The following is a 15,755-nucleotide window of genomic DNA, read 5'->3' as shown; positions in this document are numbered from 1 at the left end:
AGCTTGAGGAATACATGTATTGGCTGGAGTTATAGAGTCTAATTATCAAGGAAAAATTATTGTGACATTCCAAAATTTAGGTGATGAACCCATACAGTTCTGTAAAAATGATAGAATAGTTCAAGTGATTATTACTCCTTGTGGAACAATACCCCTTGTGAAACTGACCCTCCTTCCAAAATAACTAACAGAGAAACTGAAGGATTGGGTTCAACTGATAGAATAAAATTGGGAGTTAAAGTATGGGTAAAACAGAAACCAGATGACATTCCAAAGGCTGAGGAATTGTAGCACACGGGAAAGATAATGCCATAACCATTGTTTATTCAGGAGAAGATGATTATCAAGTTTTACCCTTAACTCATATATTTTACCATGAATGAGGCTATGTAGTGGGTTCATAGACTCCAGAAGCACAGTTGACCCTGTTTCTGGTTATTGTCTCTTAGTCTCAAAAAGTCCTAGACTTTTTGTCTGTTGAACTTGTTTACTGGTTTTGTTTCCTGCAAGCTTAGTACCAATCACCTGCAAATTCCTAATTCCTTTAGCCAGATGTCACCCCCCGTTCACGACCATGATGCGTCTTCTCAGGACCTGGCGTCCACCAAGCTCCAGATGGCAGCTAAAGAACTGACCTTTCACATGGGACATCTTGGGGCAGGGACAGCTGTATGTCCAATTTCAGCAGGAAGTAGCCATGGAAGAAGAGACCTTTACCCCCCCATCCCAAGATTTTAGGCCCCATTCATTCAAGGAGGGAATGATGGAGTGTTTATGCTCAAGCCCCACCCTAAGATGTTGTTTTGTGTGCTCATTTTGTGTGATACCTGTTATATTATTGTAAAGTTCTGTTGACAGCAGTTGCCTAAGATATTGTTCTATATGCTTATTTTCTGTTTTCTCTGTTACAATTCTGTTGATACCTGTTGCCCCACCAACCTACGTAATGAATACTAAAGATCTTGGGGCCAAATGTCATTGCAATTTAAATGGAAAGATCTTTCCCATTCATTAATAGGCCCATGTTACCTGCTTAAATCACCTGGAAGCCTAAGTCACATGTGGTAGGAGGAACTTGCTGAATGGATAGAACAGGAAGGGTGGATCAGAACTGGGAGAAAGTTAGTGAGAGGGGTTGAGGCAGAGGAGAGAGGATGCAGGCAGGCACAACAAGGTTCATGAGTGTTTGCTCATGGGAAGGCCCCAGTGAGGGGAGGGGGGAAGCTTGGGAATTCCTTTATCCCCAGCAGTGCTAAGGTTTATTGATTTCTTGGCTACTATGATAGATTTGGCTTTATGGTGTTGGGATTTGGCTTTCTGATATCTGAATAAATGTTTTTCTTCTGCCTTCTATATAAAGAATCTTTTATACTTTGTGATTCAGAACTATGCCAGCATATTCATAGCCATCCTCAGTGTTCTGAATACTGCCTAGGTGATACAAAGTGACACATAGTAGGCATTTAATAAATATTTACTGGATTAGACTGGATTTCATGGCAAGAGATCTAGTCCAAGGATTACGACACCTGAGTCATAGCTTCTTAAGTTATCTAACACATCAAGGGATTCATTTCTCCTTCTGTAAAATAAAGGAGTTGTTCTAGAATAGTGTAATAAGAAGGAACAAAGGCCTTGGAGTGAACAAGACGTGTTCTCCCTTTTTATTATATAATCTTCATTAAAGTTACTTCACCTCCCTGGGCCTCAATTTCCTCATGTGTGAAATGATTAGATCCCTTCCAATGCAATATTCTATAATTCAGATTAGATGATTTCTATGAATCTAAATAAACATTCATTTTACTCTATACATGAAGTTAAAAAAAATAAAATCACATTGTTCAGAGTGGGGAAAAAGAGGCGGGGGGAGGCAGTTGGGACACATGATAACTGCTATTTAAAACTGGTGCTCAGAGGGCACCCTGTCAATACTCTCAAATGGCTACTTGCAAAAGTATGGGTAGCAAGTAAATTCAGAGCAGGTGACTTGAAGGAAAAGAATGTAAATTGGGTTCCTATAAGAGGAACTTCTTTTTTGAGTTCCTATTAGGCGAACTTCTTTTTTGCTCCATGGCCGTAGACTACAACCTTTTTTTCTGGTCCCCAGATGTTTTAGAAATAAAAGCCACAGATAACAGCAGGTGAAAAATTGTTGAAGGAACAGTAAAAATCCATGACTATTAAGCAGTTGGTCAGTCAACAAGCATTTATGAATCACTTACTATGTTCCAAGTAACATGTTAAGCAGTAGAGCTAAAAAGAAAGGCAAATACATACCCTGACCTCAAGGAGCTGATATTTCTAAACAGAGAGATGTCAGTTTCTTGTTTATAGAAGGAAAATGGGGCTATTATTCAAAGGATATTACTTCAGAATGGATAGCTAAAGGACAACAAATTAGCGTTTGTTTGGCTTTTTCAGATTAGTCCAAAAACTACAGAGTAGTATACTGAGAGAAATGCTTCCTTCATATTTCCAAGGGGTGGATGAGAGGCATCTTACTGTGTTTCCACACCATGTGTCATGTAAGCAAAAATGTACATGCAAAATTGAAATGAAAAATGGTATTCCTATGAAAGCCAATTAGGAGACAAATTGAATGTTTTCTGTAGAGTATCAGAACTTTAAGAAGAAATATTATTTTGGTTTCTGTCATTACAAAAATTGATGTATCATACACGGAGCTTAACAAATGCTATCTGAATTGAATTTCTTGTCACAAACCATGTAATTTTCCTCTTAGTTCTTAGAGCTGTAAAAACAAATCCCTCACTCTATATGACTGTATCCCCTAATCCCTAGAAATTCTCCATGGCCTAGATTTCTTATTAGTACATTTTTTTTCTATTTACAACTCAGATAGATTCAGGAGCACTGTCAAAGCCAAGACTAGATTGTCAATGAATGAATCATAAGTCTGATGTATAGATGAGCCTCTCTACTCTGCCTTAGTTATAATTACTTTTCCCTTAATTACGCTATCTTGTTATCTCTTCCTTTCTCACGTGGTGTAGAGTGGACTGACTGCTGATTATGGAGTTGGGAAGACAAGTTCAAATATAGCATCAGGCACACTAGCTGCATGACCCTAGGCAAGTCATTTAATTTCTGTTTGCCTCAGTTTCCTCAATTGCAAAATGAGGATAATAACTACAAATTACCTCATAGTGTTGTTTTCAACATCAAATGAGATAGCATTTGTTAAAAAAAAAAAAGCACATAACATCATGCCTGGTACATAGTAAATACTATATAAATGTTTATTCTTCTCCCCTTCTCTTTTTGATCTCAAATGAAAAAAGGTGTTAGTAATAACTGAAATGAAGAGATCCTATAAGATCATGTTAGGAAAGAAAGAGAAATTTATATTCTCAAATGTGTGCTGTGCCCTCACGGTAGCAATATAGTCCTTCTTCTCCACTCTAATTGGTTCCATCTCCCATTCCCCATAGTAGCTTCCCCCCATGGCATTTCTTAGAGTGGCACTTTTCTTTAGCATCCAATACCACTCCTTCCACCACCCTCAGCTAAAGAATTTGACTCATAGTTTACCTCAAAATAAATTTCATCCAATCTGAAATTCTTTTTTCTCTACTTCTCTACATTTTACAACAATATTTATATAAGCCCCCAGTTCTTTCCTCTTTTACTCCAATCTCCAATGAAGAGGAGATGCTTGCCTTCACCAAAGTCACATGTACCCTTAATCTGATCCCATCCACCTTCATCTGTAGCAGACTGAAACTTCAATCAGCCTTTCTTTCCTTCTTCTCCCTCCTCCAGTTCCCTCTTTCTTTCTCTCCTGTTCTCTCCTTCTACTTTCTTCTCCTCTTCCCTCTTGTCTTCTTCTCTCCTTTCTTCCTCCCTCCTTGTTTCCTTCCTCTATATTTTCCCTCCCTTTCTTTCACCTCCTCCCTTTCATATCTTCAATTTTTCACTTTCTGTGGCTCTCTTCCTGATGCCAACAAACATTCCCAAGTCTCCTTACATGCTTACAAAAGTATCAGTAGTCCCTACCATCCTCTTATCTCTTTTCCCTTTCTCAACCAAACTAAAAGAAAATGCTACAGTCAAGATGCTATTAGGAGACACCCTGTGTTCTAGGGCTAAGGCCCAGCAAGCTGTGCCCTGAGCTTGGCATAACAACAATCCTTTGTGCTTATCTTCTGAATGATCTCAGCCATAGTAAAATCTCAGAATTCTTTCATATCATTATTGTATTGCTTTGTTCTCTGAGCTCAGACAAGCACTTGGAGTACCTGTGTTCAGGTCATAAAGCCCTGCTATGAATCAAATTAATCTTATTGCTGTTACCACTTGTCAGGGTCACAGTTCACTGTGCAGCCATTGGTATATGTACTGAGATTTGCCCACACTAATGGGGTCCCTCACTGGAGTGGGGGTGGCAAATGTGTCTAGTTTCCTTCCTTGCTTGCAAACCATTTCCCTCATTACAGAAAATAAATTTCTTAGTCTCTGCACTGGTTTTCTTTACCGTTCTATCTCTTTAGCTCCAGCCTCCACAGGCCAAGAAGTTTTGTAAAGTTGATGTTACCTACCTTTACTGCTTATACTTCCACTGTTTTCACTTTTTAATACTTATCAAACTGACATCCAAAATCATCACACACCTGAAACTATTCTCTCCAAAGTTGCCAAACCTGATGACCTTTTATCAATTGTCATCCTCCTTGACCTCTCTGCAGACTGACATTGTTAATTAACCTTCCCTCCTAGGTAAACTATCCCCTTTGGGTTTAAGCACCACTATTCTGTCTGGGTTTTCCTAATTGTATGACTCTCACTTCACAGTCTCCTTTGCTGGATCATCATACACATTAAACCCACTAACAATGACTATATACCAAGCTTCCATCCTGGGCATTCTTCTCTTCTCGATTAATTCCCTCACCTGATAATCTCATCAATTTCCAGTAGTTTTAGCTACTTGTCATCTTTTATGTAGACGTCTCTTAGAATTATATACCTAAACCATATTTCTCTCTTGAGCTCCTAACCCAAATGATCAAGGGTCTGTTGCACATTCTGAACTGTATTTACATAGGAATCTCAAATTTAACATCTGTAAAACAGAATTTGTTGTTGTTCTTCCAAAACCTTCCCCTTTCCCAAATATCCTTATTTCTCTAAAGGGCATTATTATCCTCCCAATCAATCATCCTTCAAATCTCAGTGTCACCCTTGACTTCTCGTTTCTGGTACAAATCCACTCGGTTGCCAAGTCTTTTTGACTCCATGTCACTCCTTTCTTCTTTCCTTTTCTTTCTCCCTATATAACCACCACCATCAGCACCCCCAGTTCAGACTTTCATCACATCTACACTGAATTACTGCAGTAATCTATCAATGGGATTCCATCTCAGTTTTTCATCAGCTAATTCATTCTCCACTAAGCTACCAAAGAGATTTTCCTGAAGTACTTGTCTGACCTTGTAATTCCTTTACTTAATAAATTCCAGTATTCCTCTCTTATCCCTACTTATAAATATGAATGCCTCTCTTTACTATTCAGTACCTTTACAATCAGACCCTAGCATACTTTTCTAGACTTTTAATACATAAGCTACAGTGAAGTCAAGCTGGCTTTCTTATTATTATTCATACATGATACTCCATTTCTCAGTTCATGCCTTTGTACTAGCTGGATCCCATCCCTGGAATGCACTTGCTCTTCTGATTCTTAAAAGCCTGTTTCCCTCAAATCTCAATGCAAATATTATCTTCTACATGAAATGTGGCCAAATTTTCGCAACTGTCCTCTGTCACAAATCATCTTGTATCTATTTTGTATATAGCACTAAATATTTGCATATAGAAGACTCCGATTTGTTAAACTGTGGTACCTCCCACAGAGCTAGACGTACTATATTCCTTTCCTATGGGAAAGAAGCTGGGGCTTAGGGAGGTAAAGAAAGGAAGGGAAAGAAATTCCTTCCCCCAAGACTGCTGGAAGTTTAAGGGATATTAAGTATTTTTTCTTTGTTCACAGAAAAGATTCTGAAGAGGACAAAAAGTGTCAAGGGGATCCCAACTGCCTGTTAATGGGTTTGATATTTTTTATCATGTATCCACAATTTCTACATCCTTTGCTGCTTCTCTATAAAAATAGAATCAACACTACTATGGGCTGAGAACATTCATTCTCAACAGAATCAGGAACCTGAGGGCCAGCTGTGCAAATTTGTTTACTTTGTTTGCCCTAAGATCAAGATTGGCCCTCCCCTATGCGCACCTATTTGATTATTCCGCAAAGAACACACACACATATGTATACATATGGAAAAATAGAGAGAAAGACAGAAATAGAGAGATTTATAATACTGGTCATGTGGCAAAATTTGCTTCTGGAAACAAGCAATTTCTCTGATTCCATACTGTACTGCCAATGGTAGCAACCTGTATTGTTCAATACATTTGTTGAAACAATTCTCCCTGTCTTTACCACTGTTACCAAAGGGAAAGGCATTTCTCTTTCCCACAGTCTTCTCACATTATGATTCTCTTTCTTCTTGGCATCTCCCAAGACTCAGACCTGCCAGCAGCTTCCACAGTATTATGTAACTCATTAAGAAGCCTTGGGGCTAAAAAAAATTACAGACTTTGTAGTTATGCCCAAACAACTTGGGATGTTCGACAATAACTGAACTGCCTGGATTCACTGTTTTGAAAACGCAGGAATGAAGGATAATCTACTTAAAGACTGATATATTTCAAAATTAACTGATTTCTCATGCCCTGAAATAAAAATAAATTCCACTTTATGTGAACAAATGATTATATCATCTTCTCTGATTAAATTTCTGGAGAAGAAACTATTTAATTCCACATTTATTACATGCCCATTATATGCATAGCACTGCAGTAAGATGTAGCTACAAAAGTGAAAATGGCACAGTTACTATTTCCAATTTCAGTAGAGACATAAAACACATACACAAATAATGAATAGTTAGAAACCAATGCATATGAGACATCAAATAGTGATGCATGAAAAAATCAGGGAAGCAGGGATCTCTTAGAGCAGGTGAGTAGTAAAGGTGCTGGAGGTATGGGGTTGGGGTGGAGTGAGGGAGAACATTATCACAAAAGACTTCACAGAGCAAGGGAAACCTGAGTAGGTTCTTGTAGGAAGGGATGATTTTAACAGCAGATATAGAGGAGAGGGGGGATGGAGAGATCTTCAAAGCAATAAATTTGAATAAAAGCATATTCTTGAGGCAGTTGTGTTTTTCTCCACTATCCCATGATAAGGCTCAGACTTCTCAAACTACTTAAATTAGGCCTGACTTATTTTCTACATTCAATTTGCTCATCCAACTCAGTCATTAATTATATGTTTCTTGAATGAATGCAATTTCCCAAGGTAATATGGCTATAAAAAATGTCACTTTCAAAATTATAAAAATTACAGTCCAAAAGCATGACCTCTAACTGTTCTTGATTTTAGATTCATTCTTGTGTAGAATGGTTTCAAAGACTGAGAAAAAGGGCATTTTATCAGTTGCCCCAAAAGCAATCATGAAGATATTTCAGCAAACTTACTGCAATAACAAAGGGAAAACCATTCAGCAGCAATAAATCAGACATATACTTTGATTTTATTTTCTAGAGCTGCAAGAAAAAAGTATGCACTGATCCAGTCACACTCTCTCCATGGTTGGCTAACTCATGATTAGAGATCTATGCTAATGAGACAAAGGTCCTAGGTTTCATCATCATATGCTTCTGTTAGTGTTGCTTCTGTGCCATGGCAACCAAAGACCTCTTTGACCCTGGCTAGACAGCTCACAAATTGGTGCCAGAAATGACAACAGGGAACAGATGAGAGTATGGACAAATCCTACTGTTTTTATATCACTACTAGAAAGAGAAATGGATGTGCATGACTGGCCGATGGTAGACTGACATTACAAATTAAAGGATATTGCTATTATCCTACATAAAATCCTAGCTATCTTCCTTAATTCATTAATAGTCAAATTTACCATGAAAATTAAATACAAAACATAGAAAATCTTGGCCTAGATTTTTTAGAAACACTATGGACATAATTACTTTAAATTTGATATAATCAGGATAAAAGTGGTTGGTGATTTGTAAAAGGCTTGAAACTGAATTTATTGTTCCATACATACTATTCATCGACAAACATTAGAAGCTGGAAGTGTTCAGAAATACTGAATGGGTTCAACTCTAAAATTGCTTCCTAAACAAAGTCTTTCCTGCTCCTCTCAATATATCAAAATTTGAGGACTCTCACATATTGAGGACTCCCACACCTCCACACTCTTTTGTGTGTATAAAATATTATATGTATATATCCTTTACCCAATCAGAATGTAAGCTCCTTAAGGATAAGAGCTGGGTTTTGTTTTCTTTTTGGACCCCCAGCATCTAATAACATGCCTTGCATTTAGTAATTATGTAAAAAAAGCTTGTTGAATTTAAGTGAATAAAAGTAAGATTAAAGAAGATTTTGGAACAATTTATCTTTCACTAAGTCAATAGACTAAAAGGAATTTTTGTTCTTAGCCTTACTGACATGTCAGATAAGAAGAATCAACTGTAATTTTATGCCTGCCAAAGTACAAAAAATTAACAGACTTTGAATTATTAGCATTGAGAATTCTAATATATTTAATAAGAAACATAATTTTAGTCCAAGAGAGGCTAATCTTCTAATGATGAATTTCTCTAAGAAAACAGAATGCAAAAGGTTAAAAGTTCTTACCATTGTAAGAGTAAATGGATGGTTTTCTAGTGCAGACACTCTTGGACAATGAAGAATAATATACTGGAAGAAAGAAATGCAACAAAAATGAAAGATGAAAAATAAAGCTCAAATCTTTCAATATTTTCAAAAACTAAATTATAAAAATATTCTTGCTAGACCACTTGGAATAACTCACTTGGCCAGGTCTGGCTTTAAAGTTTTCTTTAATCATTCGAACTTCTATGACATCTGATGGATGACTGATCACCGAAATGATTGTCACAGGTTTATTACTTCTAATGCACCTGTACAGCCTTTCAGCACAATAGAGGCACAATGGTAATGAAATCCAAAGCCAAGTCTAAATGAAAACAAGGAAAGAAAGGAAAGAAAAACACTTCAGAAACACTCATATTTCTATCCCTTTATCATAAACCCTTTATAAAATGTTCTAAATTATGAAAAAGAGTATCTGAAAATTATGTGGAAATGAAATTAGTCCATTAATCTTAATTATGAAATGTTGACTGCTGCCAAATGACTCATTTTAATGGACATCTTTCAGGAGGACATCTGCACTGTGTTAAGCTGTTTGATATTTATTACTTCATTTGAGTTTCACAAGTACTCTGTGAGGTAGATGTTACAGGCATTATTATCCCAGGTGTAAAGTTATGGACTCCTAAATGCAGAGAAGTTGCATCTTGCTCATAGTTGTCAAGCTAGTAAATGTAAGAGGAGGGATTTAAACTCACTTTTCATATGATTGCAAGGGCTTCCATTATACTGTTCTCCCTTTCATACTCTTCTTTTCTGTCCATCCCTCTTTCTCAACTCTTTCAACATCCCAGATAAGAATTTCTTTATTCTAATACACAATCCCTTTTATGGAAAAAACTGCTCCAGTGACCTAATTCATTACCAGGGAGTCCTCAAATGCACCCAGGCTTCCACAGCATATTAACAGATATTGCACAATCTTCTTGGCATAGATTTAAAAACACAGCATGCAAATATGCTTTGAGGAAACACTTTTAATTCAGTTGAGCAGTCCTGTCTTAACTGCCTACTATGTACAAGTCATGGGAAATGGGGCTTAAAAATGCCAATCAGTATTTACAAAAGTTTTCAGAATTGCTTATTGATTGATGAAATACATGCACACATACTTACACATATAGGTATAGACATATGTAGTGTGTGTTAGTATGTATATATTTGTGTGTCTTGTATCTATTATATAGACACATACACACACACATTTTGTTATTATTTTCATTGCTCATTTTTGAAGAGGACCGATGATATCATGGGTAGTCTTGACTTGCTCTTGAATTAGACTGAAGTGAAATAGCATTACACAAGGTCCTTCTTGTCTTACAGACATGAATATACTTTAGCTAGATATAGAATGCACAGTTAGATACGGATATAGACATAGATAAGATAGAGATGGAGATATATACACTGGAAGAACTGTAGGATATATCATTTATGAAGACAAATTTCATTTTGTTCTGCATCCCTAGAGATTATTTTCACATGCAGTTTAATTAATCCAATGTTATTTCCTTGAGTGATGTATTAAAATGCAAACATTTATACTGATTTCTTATAATTTCAAAGCATGTAAATGGCAAATTTTACTTCATATGTACCTCTGAGACAGTGTCTGGTATAACTGGTAATATCTCAAAATAAAAGTCTACTTTATTCACAAGGAAAAGCATGAATAACAAGAGAGGGAAGTGCCAGCACATAGAAAAAATAATGCCCATGTTAGAAATTTCAGAAACAAAAGAAAGGAAATATGATAAAGGTCAAGAAAATGAAGATCACTGGAGGCAAAAACAGAAATGTGGTTAGTGTGGAAGTATAAGGCACATATATAGAAGGAAAAAATTAGAAGAGAGGTTCTAGAAACACATCATAGATTTGATATGGTGGTTTCATCATGTATTAATATGGAACATTAATTATACTAATATGTCTTCAAGTTTTTTCTTTCTTCCAAAAGTGGAGAGACTAAGAAAGTCATTATTTTCCTTGAAAAACATTTCAAAAGATGGAAGAAGTAATGGGGGTAATAACTATTCTCTACCTGAATCTGGACAACAAACATTTGCTGAAATACAAATGAAAAGAATTTAGAAGCAAATACACACTTAACTGCAGAATTTGTCATAGTAAAAGAGAAGAAATTCAGGAGTAATCTGGCATTTGTCCTAGATTTGGTGGGATCAGATTTAAAAGGGTGCATAAAAGGAATAAGTAGGATCCAATGACTTAATAAATTCTAGAGAGGATGTTGACTGAAGTAAGATGGGAAGCTCTCAACAAAAATTCTGAAGATACAAGGAAAATATATTCCAAAGTCAAGAAAGAACTGGTTAAAATATCTAATGTGGCGCACAATGAATTCATCAACCAACTTAGTGTTTTACAAGGAATGTATAGAATATGGAAGGCAGGAGAAGTATCAAAGTATGAATACAAATGAGTAACACTTTCTTGTAAGGAATACTAATGCTTAAAGTGAAATAAGACTGGGAAAGAACGTTAAGAACAATTTTTTAAAAAGATTTTTAAGAAGACAAAAAAGGACAATCCACTAAAAGCTATGGATGAGGTGATGATAAGACTAAACTACTTGATATCTGTTTTTCTGCTTTTTTTCTCTTTCAAGGATAATGATCTTAGAACTGGAAAATATGATCATGTTTAATAGGAGGTAGAAATCCAGCATATGTGAAGAGCATCTTACTGTCTTTGGTGAATCAAAGTCATCAGGCACAAATTAATTACATTTCAAGGAACTGATATAAATGGCAGATATGATTGCTGAATAATTATTAATGACCATTGAAATATTGTAAAGAAAGTATTCCTGCTGTTGGCAAGGAGATCAAATGTCCTAATTTCCCAAAAAGAAAAGAAAAGAACTAAAAATTTTAATAAAGTGGGTATAAGATGTAAATTACAGGTCAATGAGCCTGATTTAAATACTTGGAAAAATTTTGGAACATATTATTAACAGATTACTTGTGATTATTTAGAAAAAGAAATTAGTGGTCAGTAAAAGTCACCATGCACAATGACTCCCAGATATTTCTCTTCCTCGAGCTGCCCTCTCCAATGGTCTCCCAACATTTTGACCTGGCCACCATTACCAATGAGGAAGCTAGGTGACAAATAGACAGAATACTGGACCTAGGGTCAGGAAAACGAGTTCAAATCTAGTTTCAGATATTTACAAAGTATGTTACACTGGAAAATTAATTTAGTTTCTCACTGCCTCAGTTTCTTTTACTGGAAAATAGGAACAATAATAAAATCCACCTCACCTGGTTGTTCTGAGGATCAAATGAGATAACATTAGTAAAATACTTGCAATAAAGTCTACCACATAGTAGGCACCTAATAAATACATATTCCCTTTGCCCAACCTACTTTCTCACAAGAAGGCTAGTAGCAAGGGGCAGTGGCACCCATAAGTCCATGAGCAAGATGTTAACAGCCCTACGGCTGTCCATATTCAAAAGAATTACTGCCTTCTCACAGTCAATCTCTTCAAATGAGTTGTGACCTCATATGGAGCAAAGTTAAGTAAATAAAGATGCACAGTACAAACTTTCTATATAGTTTCCCAGTAGCTACTCCTCTAATGTTCTTATTTTCAAGTTTGTTTTATTCTGTTACCATCCAAATGTAAATATCAAAGGTAATCTGCTTGAACATCATAGATAGATAGATAGATAGATAGATAGATAGATAGATAGATAGAGAAATGAATAAATGAATTAATGAATGAGTAAACAAATAGATGAATGAATGAATGGATAAATACATAAAAACAAACAAATAAATAAATGAAAAGAAAGAAAAAAGATAGATAGATAGATAGATAGATAGATAGATAGATAGATAGATAGATAGATAGATAAATGGCTAGTCCTGTATGAGATTAGGACATTCTCTTGCTTATCCAGAACATGCTAGGAGAACTCAACATTGGTAATTTGTTATACATACATGCTTCTGAGCTTGAGGAAAACTAGATAGCTTTTAAGAAAAATAAATGCTGGAAACTCATATGAAGCACATGGCTAGTCAAGAGTCCTGACTCTGATTGGCCAGCCTCCCTTCCTTTTATCTTATCTGTATGTGTGGTTATATGTGCATTTCCCACACACATATGCTCCTATGACTTCTCTTCTCCCTCATCTGAACATAATTTTGCATCATAGACAGTTTTCCTTTTCTTCTGTTTTCTTTTCTTAAAAATAATTCACGTGTCCAGTCTGCATTATTGATGTATAAATAAAATTTAGCTTAAAAGAAATTAAAGTGAAATAAAAATAACTTCAGCTTTGCTTCATCAGGAACGTGCCATGCCAAATCATCTATTTCCTTTATTTTTTGGAGGGGGATACAGTTGAAACTAGGCTGGGAGAGTAAGAGAATGTCAAATGATCAGTATAGACAAAGTATAGCAAAGCACATGAAAAGTATTCTACTTCTATTCTGGATGAAACAGATGGATGTCTGGAAACAAAAGCTTAGGGAAAAGTCTGTAGTAGAGTGATCTAGCAATCTTTCCTGGCTCTGAGCAATTCTCTATGTCTACTCATGACATAGTCGAGCATAGCATGACTTTTAAATTTACAATGAAATAATGTGTAAAGGATAGCTTACATATTTGGATGATTAAAATAGATCCCAAGATCCTGATAGGCTAGAGCAATTGGATAAATCTCATGAGATGAAATTTGATAGGTATAGCATTACACATTTCATATTTGAATAAAAAACCCACTTTTAGATTAAATTTAACATCTGTTAAGGTCCCATTATGTATCTTTATAAACCTATGCTAGGAAATTTGATACAGAGACCAAATTAAAATAGTTCCTAACTTTAAGGACCTTACATCTTACTGGGTGAGGGAGGGGTAAGGTGGAAGTACAGCATATACAACAGATTGCACATGTAAACAAGTACAAAGTGATTTGAAGAGAGAGAAAACATTAACCTGAAGAGACAGGAAAGTTATCTTGCAATACCTAGGCTAAGTCTTCAGGGAAGATAAAGATCCTTGAAAGGTACAAATTTCAGACTTGTGCCAATAGTCTAACGGATATGAAATGTCAAATCTAAGGTGCAAGGAGCAGACCAGTTTCACTGTTTTGTAGAGTATTTGAGGGGTGTAGGGTATGTTCAAGGAGGACCAGTACCTTTGGTGTGATGGCTGCCGAGCCCTTTTTGGAGTTCTTTCCATCTTTGTTTCACCCAACTCTCACCTGTGGCTCCAAGAAGCCGCAGCATGCACAGCCACCACAGTTCGGTAAACAGTTTCGGCAGATGGGCCAAACCAGGTTGAGGGTAACCAAGGGGTCTCAAACCCAAGGGGGATGTCTACTCCAAGTATGTGAAATTTGGTTGCCTAGAGAAGTTCATCAGCAATGTATGTCAATTTCATGATGGCCTGTTTGCTGGGTTCTGGATAGTGACAATGCTCTCTTATCTTTCCAGTCACCAGTGGAGTGAAACAGAGCTGTGTGCTTGCTCCCATGTTTTTTAGCATGATGTTTTCAGCCATATTGTCAAATGCTTTCAATGACGATGAACACAACATCAAGGTCAACTACTGTACGGATGGTAAGTTCTTCAATTTGAAAAGGCTACAAGCCAAGACCAAAGTGGAGGGAGTGTTGGTGCATGATTTTCTGTTTGCAGATGATTGTGCACTCAATGCAGCCTCTGAAGCTGAGATGCAACAAAGTATGGGTCAATTCTCTGCTACCTGTCCTAATTTTTGCCTAATAATCAACACCAAGAAAACACAGGTGCTCCATCAGTCACCACCATACCATTCACACATTGGTTATAACAAATGGAGAAGTTTTGATTGCTGTGGATAAGTTCACTTACCTTGGTAGTGTACTTTCCAGGGATGTACACATTGACAATGAGGTTGACGCACGCATTGCCAGAGCTAGCTCAATGTTTGGGAGGCTCCAAAGAAAAGTTTGGGAGAGAAGAGGTATTAGACTGACTACCAAACTGAAGGTCTACAGAACCATTATGCTGACTTCATTGTTACATGTCTGTGAAACATGGACAGTCTACCAGCACCATGCCAGGAAACTGAATTGCTTCAATTTGAACAGTCTTAAGAAGATTCTGAAGATCACCTGGCAGGATAAGGACTGAGCCCCTTGCTCGAACTAAACTGCCTAGCATTCAAACTATTCTTTGGAGAGCACATCTCTGATGGGCTGGCCACATTGCTCAAACATAAAATGTACGCTTGCCAAAAAGACTATTTTATGGAGAACTTGCATGGGACAGGCGATCACATGGAAGTCAGAAGAAGCAATGCAAGGTCTCTCTCAAGAACTTTGGATTTGATTGTGGGACATGGAAGACACTGGCACAGGACTGCTCAGCCTGCTGTGCCCACATCAGAAAAGGTGCTGTGCTCTAAGAGTAAACCAAAATTGAAAGAGCACAAAGGAAACGTAGGATATGCAAATTTGGAGTAACCACCCCAAATGTTCACATGGACTATCTGTGCCCACTCTGTGATAGAGCATTCCAAGCTCATATTGGTCTGATCAGCCACAGTCATACACATCGAAACTTCATTTATCATGGTGACGTCATTTTGGTCGTCTTTGAGAACGAAGGACAACAACCAAACCAGAGTATTTGAAAAGAATTAATATTGTATAAGACTGGAAGACTAGGTTAAAACTAAACTGTGGACAGCCTTAAACACTATGATGAAGAGTTGGTGTTTTATTGTAGGAGAAATAGAAAGTCATGGAAGGATTATGAGTGGGAGAGTACCACCACCATTGCCATATCTGTATCTTGGGAGTATTATTTCAGTAGCTGTTTGAGGATGAATAAAGAGAAGACAAAGAGAAGTAAGGGAATAAAGAGGTAGTTACAAGAATACAGGTGAGAGGTGATGAGGACCTTAATTAGAATGAAGGACATGGCAAAAGAAAGG

At 36.7% G+C, this 15,755-nt stretch overlaps 1 protein-coding gene across 4 annotated transcripts in view; it reads right to left on the bottom strand.

Annotated features, from left to right (window-relative positions):
• The window catches only part of NOX4 (NADPH oxidase 4), a 234,822-nt gene that overhangs the window by 126,847 nt on the left and 92,220 nt on the right, over positions 1-15,755 (bottom strand). For all 4 annotated transcript variants that reach the window (XM_072610604.1, XM_072610602.1, XM_072610601.1 and 1 more), the window contains 2 exons: positions 8,934-9,098; positions 8,756-8,818 (listed from right to left, as the gene is read on the bottom strand). In XM_072610604.1, the coding sequence (XP_072466705.1) occupies positions 8,756-8,818; positions 8,934-9,098 (228 nt within the window). The remainder of the gene's footprint in view (positions 1-8,755; positions 8,819-8,933; positions 9,099-15,755) is intronic.

The sequence above is a fragment of the Notamacropus eugenii genome, chromosome 5, assembly GCF_028372415.1.
Source record: "Notamacropus eugenii isolate mMacEug1 chromosome 5, mMacEug1.pri_v2, whole genome shotgun sequence".
Classification (NCBI taxonomy): Eukaryota; Metazoa; Chordata; class Mammalia; order Diprotodontia; family Macropodidae; genus Notamacropus; species Notamacropus eugenii.
The sequence above is the reverse complement of the archived record's forward strand: the minus strand, read 5'-3'. Positions and strand labels throughout refer to the sequence as shown.